This window comes from Phocoena phocoena, chromosome 15 (assembly GCF_963924675.1).
Source record: "Phocoena phocoena chromosome 15, mPhoPho1.1, whole genome shotgun sequence".
Classification (NCBI taxonomy): Eukaryota; Metazoa; Chordata; class Mammalia; order Artiodactyla; family Phocoenidae; genus Phocoena; species Phocoena phocoena.
This window is the reverse complement of record NC_089233.1, coordinates 61,325,464-61,344,071: the sequence shown is the minus strand read 5'-3', so window position 1 is coordinate 61,344,071 and position 18,608 is coordinate 61,325,464. Positions and strand designations below refer to the sequence as shown.

The 18,608-nt window shown below is 46.2% G+C and overlaps 1 protein-coding gene across 1 annotated transcript in view; it reads right to left on the bottom strand.

Moving 5' to 3' along the window:
• TTLL9 (tubulin tyrosine ligase like 9) overlaps window positions 1–18,137 on the bottom strand; it is a 44,967-nt gene extending 26,830 nt beyond the window's left edge. Inside the window, exons 1-3 of the mRNA XM_065892735.1 lie at window positions 18,082–18,137; window positions 13,949–14,060; window positions 12,822–13,007 (exon numbers count right to left, since the gene is read on the bottom strand). Coding sequence (XP_065748807.1) covers window positions 12,822–13,007; window positions 13,949–14,060; window positions 18,082–18,137 — 354 coding nt within the window. The remainder of the gene's footprint in view (window positions 1–12,821; window positions 13,008–13,948; window positions 14,061–18,081) is intronic.
• Window positions 18,138–18,608: the final 471 nt, after the last annotated feature.

Below are 18,608 nucleotides of genomic sequence, written 5' to 3'. Positions count from 1 at the left end.
CTCAGTAAATCCGCCCAGGTAGATGCTGGAGCAGCCCTGAGCCTTCCCTGTCAAGTGCTGCCCAAGCCGGAGGCTCATGAGCTAAATAAGAGATGATTGTTGTTTCAAGCCACCGAGTTTTGGGACGCAGCAACAGAAACAAAACTTTAGGGGAATAGTTCCTAAACAGTGGTAATATTAGAAGCTAATACTTCTCAACAATGAACCAGGCACAAGGATTTTATACACATTTCCTCATTAAAGCTTTATTTTTTTCATCTTGCATTTTCTATTTACTATTTTTTTTTTTTTTTTTTTTTGCGGTACGCGGGCCTCTCACTGTTGTGGCCTTTCCCGCTGTGGAGCACAGGCTCCGGACACGCAGGCTCAGCGGCCATTGCTCACGGGCCCAGCCGCTCCGCGGCACGTGGGATCCTCCCGGACCGGGGCATGAACCCGCGTCCCCTGCATCGGCAGGCGGACTCTCAACCACTGCGCCACCAAGGAAGTCCTCTATTTACTATTTTACATTAAAATTTTCTGACATATCAAAAGCAGAGAATAGTACATACTCCCAATACACAAATTCAAAATTATCAAACTTTCATTTGAAAACAAATCCCAGATGTCATGTTACTTCACCCTTACAGACTTCAGTGTGCATCTTGTTTTCAAAAAATTGACACTCTGCTATATAACCATAATACCATTATCATACAATGCTCTCTCACTTCGTCCCAGCTTACCCTTCCCCCCTCCCCGTGTCCTCAAGTCCATTCTCTACGTCTGTGTCTTTATTCCTGTCCTGCCCCTAGGTTCATCATTTGTTTATTTTTAGATTCCATACATATGTGTTAGCATACGGTATTGGTTTTTCTCTTTCTGACTTACTTCACTCTGTATGACAGACTCTAGGTCCGTCCACCTCACTCAATTTCGTTTCTTTTTATGGCTGAGTAATATTCCATTGTATATATGTGCCACATCTTTATCCATTCATCTGTCAATGGACACTTTGGTTGCTTCCATGTCCTGGCTATTGTAAATAGTGCTGCAATGAACATTGTGGTACATGACTCTTCTTGAATTATGGTTTTCTCAGGGTATATGCCCAGGAGTGGGATTGCTGGATCATATGGTAATTCTATTTTTAGTTTTTTAAGGAACCTCCATACCGTTCTCCATAGTGGCTGTATCAATTTACATTCCCACCAGCAGTGCAAGAGGGTTTCCTTTTCTCCACACCCTCTCCAGCATTTGTTGTTTGTAGATTTTTTGATGATGGCCATTCTGACTGGTGTGAGATGATGCCTCATTGTAGTTTTGACTTGCATTTCTCTGGTGATTAGTGAGGTTGAGCAGCTTTTCATGTGCTTCTTGGCCATCTGTATGTCTTCTTTGGAGAAATGTCTATTTAGGTCTTCTGGCCACTTTTGGATTGGGCTGTTTGTCTTTTTAATATTGAGGTGCATGAGGTGTTTATATATTTTGGAGATTAATCCTTTGTCCATTGTTTGGAGGCTATCTTTAAGGAGTCTGAGATTTTCTGTTCCTTTTCCTGTTGACAGAGGGAGAAAAGCAAAACAATTTCTATAGTAGTATCATATGCAGTAGTTTTCTTGTAGTTATCCCTCCACATAATTATAGCTGGAATTATGTGTCCATTGATTCGTTTGCAAATATTTTCTCTCATTCTGAGGGTTGTCTTTTCATCTTTCGTAGTTTCCTTTGCTTTGCAAAAGATTTTAGGTTTCATTAGGTCCCATTTGTTTATTTTTGTTTTTATTTCCATTACTCTAGGAGGTGGATCAAAAAAGATCTTGCTGTCGTTTATGTCAAAGAGTGTTCTTCCTATGTTTTCCTCTAAGAGTTTTATAGTGTTCGGTCTTACATTTAGGTCTTGAATCCATTTTGAGTTTATTTTTGTGTATGGTGTTAGGGAGGGTTCTAATTTCATTCTTTTACATGTAGCTGTCCAGTTTTCCTGACACCACTTATTGAAGAGACTGTCTTTTCTCCATTGTATATCCTTGCCTTCTTTGTCATAGGTTAGTTGACCATAGGTGCATGGGTTTATCTCTGGGCTTTCTATCTTGTTCCATTGATCTATATTTCTGTTTTTGTGCCAGTACCATATTGTCTTGATTATGTAGCTTTGCAGTGTAGTCTGAAGTCAGGGAGTCTGATTCCTCCAGCTCCGTTTTTTTCCCTCAAGACTGCTTTGGCTACTGGGAGTCTTTTGTGTCTCCATACAAATTTTAAGATTTTTTGTTTTAGTTCTGTAAAAAATGCCATTGGTAATTTGATAGGGATTGCGTTGAATCTGTAGATTGCTTTGGGTAGTATAGTCATTTTCACAATATTCATCCTTCCAATCCAAGAACATGGTATATCTCTCCATCTGTTTGTATCATCTTTAATTTATTTCATCAGTGTCTTCTAGTTTTCTGCATACAGGTTTTTTGTCTCCCTAGGTAGGTTTATTCCTAGGTATTTTATTCTTTTTGTTGCAATGGTAAATGGGAGTATTTCCTTAATTTCTCTTTCAGATTTTTCATCATTAGTGTATAGGAATGCAAGAGATTTCTGTGCATTAATTTTGTATCCTGCAACTTTACCAAATTCATTGATTAGCTCTAGTAGTTTTCTGGTGGCATCTTTAGGATTCTCTATGTATAGTATCACGTCATCTGCAAACAGTGACAGTTTTACTTCTTCTTTTCCAATTTGTATTCCTTTTATTTCTTTTTCTTCTCTGACTGCCGTGGTTAGGACTTCCAAAACTATGTGGAATAATAGTAGTGAGAGTGGACGTCCTTGTCTCGTTCCTGATCTTAGAGGAAATGCTTTCAGTTTTTCACCATTGAGAATGATGTTTGCTGTGGGTTTGTTGTATATGGCCTTTATTATGTTGAGGTAGGTTCCCTCTATGCTCCACTTTCTGGAGAGTTTTTATCATAAATGGGTGTTGAATTTTGTCAAAAGTTTTTTCTGCATCTATTGAGATTATCATATGGTTTTTAGTCTTCAGTTTGTTAATATGGTGTATCACATTGATTGATTTGCATGTATTGAAGAATCCTTGCATCCCTGGGATAAATCCCACTTGATCATGGTGTATGATCCTTTTAACGTGTTGCTGGATTCTGTTTGCTAGTATTTTGTTGAGGATTTTTGCATCTATATTCTTCAGTGATATTGGCCTGTAATTTTCTTTTTTTGTAGTATCTTTTCTGGTTTTGGTATCAGGGTGATGGTGGCCTCATAGAATGAGTTTGGGAGTGTTCCTTCCTCCACAATGTTTTGGAAGAGTTTCAGAAGGATGGGTGTTAGCTCTTCTCTAAATGTTTGATAGAATTCACCTGTGAAGCCATCTGGTCCTAGACTTTTGTTAGTTGGAAGATTTTTAATCACAGTTTCAATTTCATTACTTGTGACTGGTCTGTTCATAGTTTCTGTTTCTTCCTGGTTCAGTCTTGGAAGGTTATACCTTTCTAAGAATTTGTCCATTTCTTCCAGGTTGTCCATTTTATTGGCATAGAGTTGCTTGCAGTAGTCTCTTAGGATACTTTGTATTTCTGCAGTGTCTATTGTAACTTCTCCTTTTTCATTTCTAATTTTATTGATTTCAGTCCTCTCCCTCTTTTTCTTGATGAGTCAGGCTAATGGTTTATCAATTTTGTTTTTCTTCTCAAAGAACCAGCTTTTAGTTTTATTGATCTTTGCTCTTGTGTTCTTTGTTTCTATTTCATTTATTTCTGCTCTGATCTTTATGATTTCTTTCCTTCTGCTAACTTTGGGTTTTGTTTGTTCTTCTTTCTCTAGTTCCTTTAGGTGTAAGGTTAGATTGTTTATTTGAGATTTTTCTTGTTTCTTGAGGTAGGCTTGTATTGCTATAAAATTCCCTCTTAGAACTCCTTTTGCTGCATCCCATAGGTATGTATCACCATGTTTTCATTGTCATTTGTCTCTAGGTACTTTTTGATTTCCTCTTTGATTTCTTCAGTGATCTCATGGTTATTTAGTAACGTATTGTTTAGCCTCCATGTGTGTTTGTGTTTTTTACGTCTTTTTCCCTGTAATTGATTTCTAATCTCATAGCGTTGTGGTCAGAAAAGATGCTGGGTATGGTTTCAATTTTCTTATATTTACTGAGGCTTGATTTGTGACCCAAGATGTGATGTATCCTGGAGAATGTTCTGTGCGCACTTGAGAAGAAAGTGTAATCTGCTGTTTTTGGATGGAATGTCCTATAAATATCAATTAAATCTATCTGGTCTATTGTGTCATTTAAATCTTGTGTTTCCTTATTAATTTTCTGTTTGGATGATCTGTCCATTGGTGTAAGTGAGGTGTTAAAGTCCCCCACTATTATTGTATTACTGTCAATTTCCTCTTTTATAGCTATTAGCAGTTGCCTTATGTATTGAGGTGCTCCTATGTTGGGTGCATATATATTTATAATTGTTATATCTTCTTCTTGGATTGATCCCTTGATCGTTATGTAGTGTCCTTCCTTGTCTCTTGTAACATTCTTTATTTTAAAGTCTATTTTATCTGATACAAGTAAGTATTGCTACTCCAGCTTTCTTTTGATTTCCCTTTGCATGGAATATCTTTTTCCATCCCCTCACTTTTTGTCTGTACGTGTCCCTAGGTCTGAAGTGGGTCTCTTGTAGACAGCATATATATGAGTGTTGTTTTTGTATCCATTCAGCAAGCCTGTGTCTTTTGGTTGGGGCATTTAATCCATTCACCTTTAAGGTAATTATCGATATGTATGTTCCTATTACCATTTTCTTAATTGTTTTGGGTTTGTTTTTGTAGGTCCTTTCCTTCTCTTGTGTTTCCCACTTAGAGAAGTTCCTTTAGCATTTGTTGTAGAGGTGGTTTGGTGGTGCTGAATTCTCTTAGCTTTTGCTTGTCTTAAAGCTTTTGATTTCTCCATCAAATCTGGATGAGATCTTTGCTGGGTAGAGTAATCTTGGTTGTAGGTTCTTCCCTTTCATTACTTTAAGTATATCATGCCACTCCCTTCTGGCTTATAGAGTTTCTGCTGAGAAATCAGCTGTGAACCTTATGGGTGTTCCCTTGTATGTTATTTGTCGTTTTTCCCTTGCTGCTTTCAATAATTTTTCTGTGTCTTTAATTTTTGCCAATTTGATTGCTATGTGTCTTGGCGTGTTTCTCCTTGGGTTTATCCTGTATGGGACTCTCTGCACTTCCTGAACTTGGGTGGCTATTTCCTTTCCCATGTTAGGGAAGTTGTCGACTATAATCTCTTCAAATATTTTCTCGAGTCCTTTCTCTCTCTCTTCTCCTTCTGGGACCCCTATAATGCGAATGTTGTTGCGTTTAATGTTGTCCCAGAGGTCTCTTACGCTGTCTTCATTTCTTTTCATTCTGTTTTCTTTATTCTGTTCCGCAGCAGTGAATTCCACCATTCTGTCTTCCGGGTCACTTATCCGTTCTTCTGCCTCAGTTATTCTGCTATTGATTCCTTCCAGTGTAGTTTTCATTTCAGTTATTGAATTGTCCATCTCTGTTTGTTTGTTCTTTAATTCTTCTAGATCTTTGTTAAACATTTCTTGCATCTTCTCGATCTTTGCCTCCATTCTTTATTTGAGGTCCTGGATCATCTTCACTATCATTATTCTGAATTCTTTTTCTGGAAGGTTGCCTATCTCTACTTCATTTAGTTGTTTTTCTGGGGATTTATCTTGTTCCTTCATCTGGTACGTAGCTCTCTGCCTTTTCATCTCGTCTGTCTTTCTGTGAATGTGGTTTTTGTTCCACAGGCTGCAGGATTGTAGTTCTTCTTGCTTCTGCTGTCTGCCCTTTGGTGGATGAGGCTATCTAAGAGACTTGTGCAAGTTTCCTGATGGGAGGTACTCTTAAGCAACTTTGAGCTCAATCTTGACCTACAAATTACAGCTAGCCATGTGACTACCCTTTAAGAGTGCTTGTAACCTTGTGTGTCTGTACAGTACTTGAAAACTTTTAAAATTATTATTATACAAGCCATAGTCACCGTAGAAAATTCTCAGCCCCGGGTTTACACTGGTAGCTGCCTTTGCCACCACAGCCGAAAACCAACTTCCGATCCTCATTAAAGCTTTTTAAAACACTTGTATGTAGGCATTAATATTATCCCCATTTTGCAGCCAAGGAAACCAAGGAAGAGAGAGGCCAAGCACTCTGCTCAAAGTTACCCAGCCAGTAGGTGACAAATCCGGCCTGGTTAAATCTGTCTTTCACAAGCCTGGGGCTCATTCAGCTCCTGCAAAGTGTGAGGGAGTAAAAACAGAATCACGTGATAAACACGGTGCTACATCTGGGAGCATCAGTCTTACTTGATGATTTGGGAGGAAAATACTTTTATTAAAAGATATGTTATTGATTGGGAAACAATATTAGTGGATTATTTAAATGAACCATACTTTGATTTTGTGCCACCTGTGGCCACTCATGGCCCTTCACCTCCTGCCTCCCGCTGCCTGGCCCCTGGGGCCCGTTCATCACGGGGCATTCAGCGGGTGTTGCACATGCGGTTGGTGGTCTCCCCAGCAACGATTCTCTTTTTTCCCTGCCAACAGAGCCCCATTTGGATCTCCTCTTTCCAGTAGCCCCACCCTCTGGGGGTGTCTGAGCCCTCACGGTGGTCCCATGTCCCTGCCATGTGATCAGTTCAGGCATGAGCCAGCAGGATGCCAGGGGAAGTCTGTTGCAGGAACTTCTGGGAATTTGTGTCTTCCTCAAAAGGGCCACAAGACCAGGGTATTCCCTTATTCTTGCGGCAGGTGGAGATGTGAGGAGGTGAGTTAGAGCTGCAGCAGCCTTGTTGTGACTGAGAGGAGCAGTCAGCCCACTGAGCTGGGAATTGGTGACAGTGTTGAACTGCCCACTGAACCAGCCCTGGAGTTGACCTTTCATCATTAAAGGAAATTCCCTGGGGTCTGTAAGCTTGAATGAGAAAAAATTTTTCATCTTTATTTTCATTAATCCCTGACCAGATTTTCACATTTCCTTCCATTATGAAAGCAGGCAAGAAATCCTAGTAGTATTAGCCAGGCCTGTGACTTTGTGCTCAAAAAAAAAAAAACCAGTTATTTTCATATCACATTACAACTGTTGTCGGTATCTATCTCCAAATACTGGTTATATTCATTATGACCTTGAAATTACGGTAACGGTTGGGCCTGCTGTTAGACTCTCTTTAATTGTTAATGAAAAGAACATATATTCCTACAGCATAAAGAATGTGTTCATATTTGTGGTGGCCCCGTGAGAAGTACCCGCAGGCCTCTGACTGCAGGAGAGTAGCTGACAGAGCACCAGCTGCTGTGGCAGAAATCCAGCCCGGCTTGCCAGGCCATCGATGGGGAGGCAAGGACCCGAAGACTGGCCCACTCCTGGGAGACAGGGGACTCCTGACAGCGACTTGGGCTTGAGGCCTCCGCAGGCCTCGTTGAACTTCCGTCAGGCCACAGGGCATTAGGAGACTTCGCCCACCCTTCCTTCCCTCTCTCCCTCACTGGGATTGGCCTTGGTGGGGTGACAGCTCCCTCAGCCTCCACAGGCTCACTCCCCCTCGTCTCACAGGCCAAACTCTGGCCTGTTAAATCTTGTCTTGGCATCTGTTTCTCAGAGGAGCCAGACAAACACAGCTTGTAACTGTTTTTCAATACAGTTGCTTTCTTTTATAATCAAACATACTTTATGTTATGCTTTTAAAAACGCTCTTCTGTGATGGGGTCCACACATTACACCAGATGCCAAAGAGAACAGTTCAGAACCCCTGCCTTCTCGTTCGAGCTACTGTGAACTGGGTTTTCTGTTATCTGCATCCAAAACATCTCAACTCTTAGGAGATTTCAGTGAAAAGGTGTGAGAAGCTCTGGTTGGGGTAAACCCGTGTAAGAGAATGTTAAAACTAGGCTCTTACCATCCTGCACTTTGGACAGAGGCCCCCCAAAGCCCAGAACAACACAGTGGTTGCCCAGGATGCTCACAGCCCTGAGTGAAGTGTTAGACCAGCTCTGTGGACACACAGAGAGACGGACAGACAGGGTCCTAAGAGCCTAGCACCTGCTTCCTAGCCACACAAGGGAGGCTAGAGGAGCAAGCATGGTTCCTAGGATCTGGGTCCTGTCCGTTTCCCTGACAAACCAGAGGGCCTGGGCTGGTGGGAGGGGAGAACACTTAGATGGGAAAAAAAAAGTTTGGATTGAGATGGGCTTTACACTAGACTGATGGGGTGGCATGAAGGGGGTGATGCTGCCTGCTCCCTTCTGAGTCCAACTCAAACCCTGCTTTCTAGGACTGGTCTGCCGTCACTGGGGAGGAAGATGGAGGCTTGCAGGCCCTGGAGAACAGGGCAGAGGAGACATCTGAGGGAAAAGGCAGGCGGGTGGCTGCCCCCACTGGCTCGGCCACTGCAACTATGTGAACATGTTTTCTTTTTTAACATTTCCCCACACCAAAGGAATCCAAACAACAGGATCCCAGAGCTAATGATCTAGCCCAGTGGTTCTCAGAGTGTGGTACCCAGACCAGTAGCGTCCTCATAACCTGGTATGATGGTTAATTGCATGTGTCAACCTGGCTGGGCAATGGTGCCCACTTGTTTGGTCAAATGCTCGTCTAGATGTTGCTGTTAAGGTATTTTATAGAGGTGATTAACATCTAAAATCAGCAGGCTTTAAATAAAAGATATCAGTCTGGATGATGTGGGCGAGCTTCATCCAATCAGGTGAGGGCTTAAGAGCAAAACTTGAGGCTTCTGGAAAAAGAAAGCAATTCTGCCTCAAGACTATAACAGAGAAATCCTGCCTGAGTTTTCTGCCCTCACAGATTTCAGACTTAACCAGCCCCCGCAATATCACACAGCCAATTCCTTATACACACACTAATGGTTCCATTTCCATGGAGATCCCTGATTGCTGCACCTGGGAATTTGTTAGAAATGCATATTCTCAGGCCCCACACCAGGCCTACTGAATCCAACACTCTGGGGGTGTGTACTTTAATAAGCTTTCCAGAAAATTCTCAAGTTTGAGAACTGCCCCTCTATATTCTCACTACTCAAAGTGTTGTCTGTGGACCAGCCCCAGTGGCATCACTGGGAAGTGGTTAGCAATGCAGACTCTCAGGCCCCACCCAGACCTGCTGAAAGGGGCTCTGCATTTTAGCCAGATCCCTGATGATTTGTGAGCACGTTAAAATTTGGGAAGCACTGACCCAGTGGTCCCCAGGGGCAGGGGGAAGAGGCAGTGTTGTCTGGACTCTCGGTGATAACAATAAAAACGGTTAATTATTGGGCACCTAAGTGCCAAGCCCTTTATACAGCTTGTATAATTCGTGTATACAACCCGTGTAACTTCACTGAACCCTCTCACAACCCTGTAAGGCAGGTGTATACCCATTAAGGCCGTTTTACAGACGAGGAAATGGACTGAGAGGGGTTTAGTAACCTGCTCAGGATCACACAGCTCATAAGGGGCAGATCAGAATCAGAACCAGGCTTCTAACTAGAAGCACCCACTCTCCACGCCAGACAGGGCGCCTCAGCGATTCAGGAGCGAGGACACACACACACACACACACACGCACGCACGCACGCACGCGCGCGCGGAGCCAAGGTTCCTCCTCGTAATTACAGCCGGCTCCGCTGCTGACAAAGGCGGGGCTGGGAAAGGAATCAGCGTATTATGAAATTGCTTGCTCCCAATTTGCACAAATGACCATTTGTCTGAGGAGATAATGGTGGGAATTGGGATCCGCCCGGTGGGTTGCAGTGTTCATCCGCCTGACGCCCTTCTGAGCCCTCGTCGCTGGCCTTCCCGCCTTCCTGGGAAGGGGGCCGAGCCTTCCAGTGAGACTTCAGGAGGCCTGGGTAAATCCTGGCTCTGTCCTCTTTGGGAGCACTCGGTGTTTTTTGCCAGTTTCCCCCTCCACTCACCTGTGCTATTGGCTAAATCTGCATCAGCCAACACTAGCCCATCTCCAGCTCCACAAGGGGGGCTGCCCCCTCCTACCTTACCCTCCAACTCCCTTCCTGGGGCCAAGCACATTTCCAATCCCAGAAAATACTAGGGGGGCTTTGATGATGCCATTCAAGGCTATGGTGGCATTGTGGTGAGAGCCAGTCCTGGCACGAGGAAGGGCTGAGGGGCCGGCAGGTGCTCTGGTACCCTTGCCCGCCACTCAGTTTCTTGATCTAGGGCTTCCTCCAGATGCAAGGCCTTTGGTCATGCAGTTCCCTCTTCCTGGAATGCTCTTCCCTACCTCTGCCCTTCTCCAGGCTGACTCCTCTGCATCCTTCATGTTGAAGCTCAATACTAATTCTTTTTTAAAAATTTATTTGTTTTCTTTTGTTTGTTTGTTTTTCATACTAATTCTTATAACAACAACAACTATCATTCATTGAGGACCTAATATGTGCTCTACCTGTGTTAACCCATTTAGTCACACAACATTATGTGATAGGTGCTATAGTTATTCTCACTTTGCAGATGGGGAAACCAGGACACAGAGTAGTTAAGTAATCTGCCTGAGGTCACACAGTAGGTGGTACAGCTAATATTTGAACCAAGGGGTTTGGTCTCAGAGCCCAATCTCTCACTTCTTCCAAGAAGCCTGCTGAAGGGCTGGGGGAAATCCTCCTGCTGTTTCCTCTGCTGGCACCATTCTCCTTATTGACACTTAGCACAGCTATAATCACACGTGTATCCTCTGCATATTGTCTGCCCTCAAGGAGGGCAGAGACCCACGTCTGACTTGCTGAGAGCTGTATCCCCACCATCTAGTTCTGTACCTGGCACATGGCAAGTGCTCAATAAGCATTTGTGGGATGCTTGAATAAATAGGTCTCAGGCTCCTCATCTTTAAAATGGGGCTGGTAATACCTCCTCCCAAGGACCATTACAAGAAGTGGGGCAATGCAAGTAAAGCACTTCTCACAGCCTGGCCATTGTTTTCATTCATATCAGGAAGAGAGACTCTGGATTCCCTGCCTTGGTGTCCTGAGGATCACTTGTTTATCTAGTGAACATTTATTGAGCATCTACTGTGTACCAGCAGTCATAGGTGCTGAGTCCACACACTGCAGAGAGGAGGAGATGTAGTCAGTCCTTTAGGGCAGTGGTCCCCAACCTTTTTGGCACCAGGGACCAGTTTTGTGGAAGACAATTTTTCCCACGGACAGGGGTGAGGGTGGGGGTGGTTCAGGCAGTAATGTGAGCGATGGGGAGCAATGAGTAGCGGCAGATGGAGTGATGGGGAGTGATGGGGAGCAGTGGGGAGTGATGGGGAGAGATGGGGAGTGGGAGATGGAGCAATGGGCAGCGATGGGGAGAGATGGGAAGCAATGGGGAGTGATGGGGAGTGATGGGGAGCGATGGGGAGCGATGGGGAGCGATGGGGAGCGGCAGATGGAGCAATGGGGAGAGGTGGGGAGTGATGGGGAGAGATGGGGAGAGATGGGAAGAGATGGGGAGCGGGAGATGGAGCAATGGGCAGCGATGGGGAGAGATGGGAAGCGATGGGGAGTGATGGGGAGTGATGGGGAGCGATGGGGAGCGATGGGGAGCGATGGGGAGCGGCAGATGGAGCAATGGGGAGAGGTGGGGAGTGATGGGGAGAGATGGGGAGAGATGGGAAGAGATGGGGAGCGGGAGATGGAGCAATGGGCAGCGATGGGGCGAGATGGGAAGCGATGGGGAGCGGCAGATGGAGCAATGGGGAGAGGTGGGGAGTGATGGGGAGAGATGGGGAGCAATGGAGAGTGAGGGGGAGTGGCAGATGGAGCAATGGGGAGAGGTGGGGAGTGATGGGGAGAGATGGGGAGAGATGGGGAGCAATGGGGAGCTATGGGGAGTGATGGGGAGAGATGGGGAGCGATGGGGAGTGATGGGGAGCGATGGGGAGCGATGGGGAGTGATGGGGAGTGATGGGGAGTGATGGGGAGCGATGGGGAGCGATGGGGAGCGATGGGGAGCGGCAGATGGAGCAATGGGGAGAGGTGGGGAGTGATGGGGAGAGATGGGGAGAGATGGGAAGAGATGGGGAGCGGGAGATGGAGCAATGGGCAGCGATGGGGAGAGATGGGAAGCGATGGGGAGTGATGGGGAGTGATGGGGAGCGATGGGGAGCGATGGGGAGCGATGGGGAGCGGCAGATGGAGCAATGGGGAGAGGTGGGGAGTGATGGGGAGAGATGGGAAGAGATGGGAAGAGATGGGGAGCGGGAGATGGAGCAATGGGCAGCGATGGGGAGAGATGGGAAGCGATGGGGAGTGATGGGGAGTGATGGGGAGCGATGGGGAGCGATGGGGAGCGATGGGGAGCGGCAGATGGAGCAATGGGGAGAGGTGGGGAGTGATGGGGAGAGATGGGGAGCAATGGAGAGTGAGGGGGAGTGGCAGATGGAGCAATGGGGAGAGGTGGGGAGTGATGGGGAGAGATGGGGAGAGATGGGGAGCAATGGGGAGCGATGGGGAGCGATGGGGAGAGATGGGGAGCGATGGGGAGTGATGGGGAGAGATAGGGAGTGATGGGGAGCAATGAGGAGCGATGGGGAGCGATGGGGAGAGATGGGGAGCAGCAGATGAAGCTTTGCTCCCTCACCCTCCGCTCACTTCCTGCTGTGCGCCTGCTTCCTAACAGGTTCCGGACCGGGAGTTGGGGACCCCTGCTTTAGGGAAAGGCAGATGGTGCATCTAAGGCTGAATTCCCAGGCAGAGTCCTGTCCTTCTCCATTGGCAGACTCCTGTGTCAATGGAGGATCCCTGCTCTGGTCCCTGGGACACCCCCTGTCCCCAGTCCCCAGCACTGGGCACTCACAGGCTTCATGATCCAGGTGATTCCTGGGTTTTTGCGAAACTCCTCCACAAACAGATGGTACTCGCAGGGCATCTCAAAGGTTTTGGGGAAGAAGTCGCACTTGGCTGCCTCCAGCTTTCCCGCCTCGCGCTCCAGCTGTTTCCTGAAGCGCTTCAGGTTCTTCACCATGTAGTTCTTGCGGGTCAGCTGAGCAGCACGATGGACAGGAAGGCCATTGGCGCTCATGCCCACTGCCCTGCACCAACCGTCCCACCAACTGCCCCTCTCCAACCACCCCACCAACTGCCCCCCACAACCCCCATTCTCTGTACGGTAAAAGTAACAATAAGAGGGACTCCCCTGGTGGTCCAGTGGGAAGGACTCTGTGCTCCCAATGCAGGGTGCCTGGGTTCAGTCCCTGGCCAGGGAACTAGATGCTGCATGCTGCAACTAAGAAGCCCGCATGCTGCAACTAAAAGATCCCACACGCCACAACGAAGATCCCACGTGCCTCAACTAAGACCCGGCCCAGCCAAAATAAATAAATAAAAATAAATCTTAAAAAAAAAAAGGATTAAAAAAAAAAAGAGTAACAATAAGAGTAACTTTGACTGAGAGCCTGCTATTCTATAATTATCCCCACTTTACAGGTGAGGAAACTGAGGCTCAGAAAGGTTGTCAGTTGCCCAGAGCTATCCAGCTAACAGGCAGCACAGCCAGGGTTTGAGCCAGCCTGTCTGATGCCAAAATTCTTTTTCTAACTGCTAAGCTGCAGTAAACTTTTAAAATCTCCCACCACTGGCCCCTCGAGTCCCATCTTTGTGGTATGGTTCTTCCCAGAGCTCCCTCCCATCTCCAGACCCCAAACAGCTCAACTTGCCTCACCCTGAAATCACATAATCCCTCAAGCATCCTGCTTCTTTAGGCTTCGCACCTGAAGTCAGACGGCCCATGACCTCAGTCCCCTCCCCAAGGTGGGCTGTTCCTCAGGTTTGAGATCCCTATTCCCTCAATCATGAATCTAGGGCACATATCTCTCACCTGGCATGTACCCCAAATCCCCTTGTACTTTTCCATTCTGGTCCTTGTACCCCCAAGCCAGCTCCTGCTCATTGCCACACCCAGTCCGCCGGGCCCACCCGGCTCACCTCGTAGTGGTTTCGGAAGTGACTGATCCGCACGTGCTCATCCATGTAGGTGTGGTCGAAATTCTCCCGGAGCCAGCTGACGTCGCACCAGTAGAAATCCCACTCCCCTTCACTGGGGGTGGGGGTGGGACAAAAGTCAGGACCTGAGGACCTCAGCACTGCTGGGGATCTGGGGCCCAGGGAGGTGTAGCTGAGGGGTAAGCAGTGGTGTGTCCATCAGGTAAGTCTCAAGGAGGTGGCCTCGGGCTGTCGCTGCCCACCATGTACTTTGTGAGGCCAGAGTGAAAACTACAGAAATGTCCCTGCAACAATCCAGGCTACTGGTTTCCTTCGAACAATCAGCCGATCTGGCCACGTTGAGCCCAGATGCCCCCCGGCACCCACCACCTTAGACAGGGCACACCCTCTCCAGATCACAGTCCCCACCGTGCCCTATGGCCCATGACAACGGGCCAACCTTACCTGGTCATGTTACCTGCCTGGGCTCTGGAAGCATCCAAGTAGCCACCCCCGAGCCCACACTACCAGGCAACATTTATAAGCTCTTCCCAGTTCAGAAAGCCCTCCTCTCACTGAATCCTCAGAGCAGCCCCAAAAGTGACTACGATCATGCCTGGATCCCTTAGAGAGGGACAGCCTTGCTCAGTGAGGACACGGCAGCGTAAGGATTCACACCCAAGCCTGCCCGACTCCAAATTCTGACCCTGTTCTTCACCACCTTGCCAGAGAGGGGGACAGGAAACCAGACTGATCTACCAAGTCCAGATACCAGAGCTGGAGTACACAGAGGAGGTGCTTCAAAAAGACTTGACAGGAAATGAAATGCACAACCATGATTACTTCCAAATTTTTAGTAAAAAATTACAGATATAAAAAAAAAAAAAATTACAGATATAACTGAAGCCCCGCGTAGATTCCTGACTGATTCTATCTCCTACTCTCCTGTCCAAAAGGAAGCCATTAGACTGAATTTGGAATCATTTCTATGAGTGTCTTTATAGTTTTACTGTGTATATATGTGCGTACCCATATGTGGCACATGGCATCGTTTGGCATGTTCTTAAAACTTTCTAATGGCTAATACTTACTTCCGCTTCCCATGTGCCAGACACTGTTCTAAGTACTTTACAGATATTAACTCATTAATCCTCACAACTGTTAAGCGTTAGGTTCTTTTATTATGCCCATTTTAAAGATGAGTGAAGTGAGGCACAGAGAGGTTAAGGAACTCACCTAAGTTCATAAGCTAGTACGTGGCAGAGCAGGACTGGAACTCAGGCCATCGGGCTCCAGATTCCAAGCTCCGTGGTTAGAGCTACTCTTGTCTATTTCCTTTCACAATTTGCTTTTTTTTTTTTAACCCCCCCTTTGTTTTAGTTGAATGAATAATGGATGAATGAGTGAATAATGAAGTATTCATTCATTCATACAACACATAGGTGTTGAGGCTGTCTTGGTGTCAGAGACAATGTCGGATGCAAGGATATAGGGGGAACAAAAACACCTGGCTAGGTGGTACATACAGTCCTGTGGGGAAGATAAAAAATAAACAAGGAAACAAATACACAACTCTCTAATGAGGAATTGCGAAATGTTATAACCCAGTTGGAATAACCCAGTTGGAGGCCATGGGGCAGGGCAGCTGAGGAACCTGTTTAGGTGGAGGCTACCCTGTGGAGCTGGCCTTTCAGCTTAGATCTGAATGGTAAGGAGGGACAGCCAGATCAAGGGCAGTGGGGAGAGGGTTCCAGGAGTGGGAAGGGCAGGAACTGAGGCCCTGAGGTTGGAAAGGGCTCATTCAAGGATATGAAAAAAAAAGCCAGAGTGGAGGGAGAAACGTAAGGGATGACACTGAAACTGGGGTAGGGCCCAACAAACAGCGCCTTGTAGACCGTGATGTAGATTTTGGATTCTTTTCTAATTCCACAAGTTTGTTCATTTTGTACACCATCTTCGTGATTATCACAGTCAAGTTGCTCTTAAATCACCCAGGAAGACCTTAAACTGCTCAACAAGGCCAACAGGAAATCCAAGTTCTTTCGACCTCCTCATCCTGCCATCCTTAACACGTTGTCTTCATGCTCATCACCTCAAGGTCACAAGATGGTTGCTGCAGTTCCAGGCATCAAGGACAGCTTTCTTTGTGGGAAGCAAGGGAGGGGACAGCTCTGGCCACATCTGTTCCAAACTCTGACCTAACAGGCTGATGGTCTGAATTGGGACCTCGTTCTATCTGGAAATACCAGACCCCAGCTTAGGTCCTAAGGAAAAGGCCTCACATTCACAGAGCCATGTCTGGTGTAAAGGCCCTGGCCTCCAGCCTTTCCTGACTTGAGGACTCTCGAGGCAATGTGGGATCAGCCAGGAAACAACCTGCTTCATGGACTCCCACACCATCAGCACCAGACAAACCCTCAGACCTTCTTCCACTTGACCATGGAGCAAGGCTGAGGAGAAACAGGGGGCAGCCTCAGATCACGTGGCAGGTCAGGACAGTGCCTTCTCCCATATACCTGCCGGTCACCTCCCCTGCCTCATCCTCCACTACATCCAGTTCTTCTGGATCCAGGGAAGGAAAACTCATTCTGATATTCGTGTGATACATGAGAGAACCAAGAAGGAAAATCCACAGTAGCTGCCATCATCACCACCATCACCATCATCACCATCATCACCATCATCACCATCACTGTAATTAATACTCCCCAAAGTGCCGGAGAGAGGACTCTGCTGTCTTGGATTCCCCATACCACGCTTGCCACCGTCAGCCAACTCCTAATTTTTTTGTGGGATGATTTAGTAAGTGTCTGTCTCCTCTGCTAGACTCCAGCACCAGGCAGCAGGGAGCATGGATTCACCTATTCACTCATTTGTTCCTTCAATTACTGAGAGGCTGCTAGAACAGGGAGGATGAACCTGGGACTCTGCAGACAGCCAGACTAGGTGAAAACCCTAGCTCAAGCCCTGACAAGATGGTATATTTTTCCACTTTCCAACATGGTATATTTTTCCTTTTTGTCCAGTTTTTTCACCAGGAAAATGGGGATGATGATAGCACCTACTGGAAGGTTTACTGGGATGATTCAAAGAGGTCATACGTGTAAAGTATGGAAGAGTGTCTAGGAGGCTTAGTTGTTGTTATGCAACAAATATTTATTGAGGACCCTGGCAGGGTAGCTGGTTGCCCTCACCCCTCATATCTATTCTCTCCTTTTCCTACAGTCATAGAATTTCCAACGTTTACCTGGAAAATGTAGTCTACATTTTTCAGATTCCCTTGCAGCTAGGTGTGTCCCCATGGCTAAGTTCTGGCCAGTGAAATGTGAGGGACTTCTGAGTTGTGTCCTTCAAGGGTAGGACATGACTTTTCTTGTCTCCTTCCTACCTCCTGCTGCTTGGAATGTACAGGAACTCCACCTCAGACCGTGAGGATGAGGGCCTCACTCAAAGGATAGCAGAGTGGAAAGATGGAAGCAGATGGGTCCCACATTTCCATACCATCTTTGAACCTCCTATATCTGGACTTCAATGGGAGGGGTAAATAAACTTCTAGTCTGTCAAAGCCTCTTTTATCTTGTGTCTCTGTTACATGCATCCAAACCTTAACCTTCACTAATATTAACACCTACTACGTGCCAGGGATTGTTTGCTTTTTCATCTCAGTATCCCCAGGGCCCAGCATAGAAGAAGAAATGTAGGCTTAGGGGTCAAAAAACTTGTCCAAGGTCACAGAACTAGTAAGTGGCCAGGACCTGCCATCACCGGAGGATTCACCCCACAGGTCTGTGATGGTTGCATAGAGAGCTATAGGACACTGGCTGTGGAATAGTCAAACTGAACTGGGTTTGAATCCCACTCTGACACTTACATGCTGTGTAACCTTAAACAATTGGCTTAATATTTCTGAACATAATCACATCTTTCTGGATGGTTATAAGGCTTAAACAAGACAGAGATGGCATCAGTAATGCACCTAACACATTGTGAATGTTAAATAAATGTCGGCCCCTGTCACAGCCAAATTGGGACAAGTCCCAGTGGCCACCCAAGGGAGCTGGGACAAAAACGAAGGGAGACAAGGACCTGTGAGACAAAGGGAAGGAGAGACAAGGCTGGGGGTGAGGGCTTCTTACTCCTTTACTTCCACCCATCCTGGCCTGTGGTGAAGGACATCCATGAGGGTATTCATAAGAGTGGCCTTGAACCGGATTGATGCTCTCTGCTCTCTGCAAGACATGGCAATGGAACACTTGCTCAGAATCAACTATTTCCCTAGGACAGTCCAGGGATAGGAAAAAAGGGAAAGGAAGAAAGGTCAAGTTCCATACATGGAAATGCCAAAACACAGAATTACTGAATTTTAGAGTTTAGCATCATAGCGTGAAACAAAATAATCAAATTGAGAATGATAGAATCTTTGGATCATTGAAAAATAATAGCAATCATTGTCTTCAGTGCCTTTCATGGTCTGGTTGCTTTACATATGCCATGGCTAATCCTTATACTAAATGATACGTTTTTGCAAATCCCCGTTTCTGTCACTCATCTGAGAAGATGGAATGGATATACTCTTCCTTCTTCCTCCTACCAGGACAACTGAAACCCCAGGGCATAAGATATAAAACAAGTATAAGAAGATCTTGAAAGGTGGACAGAAGAA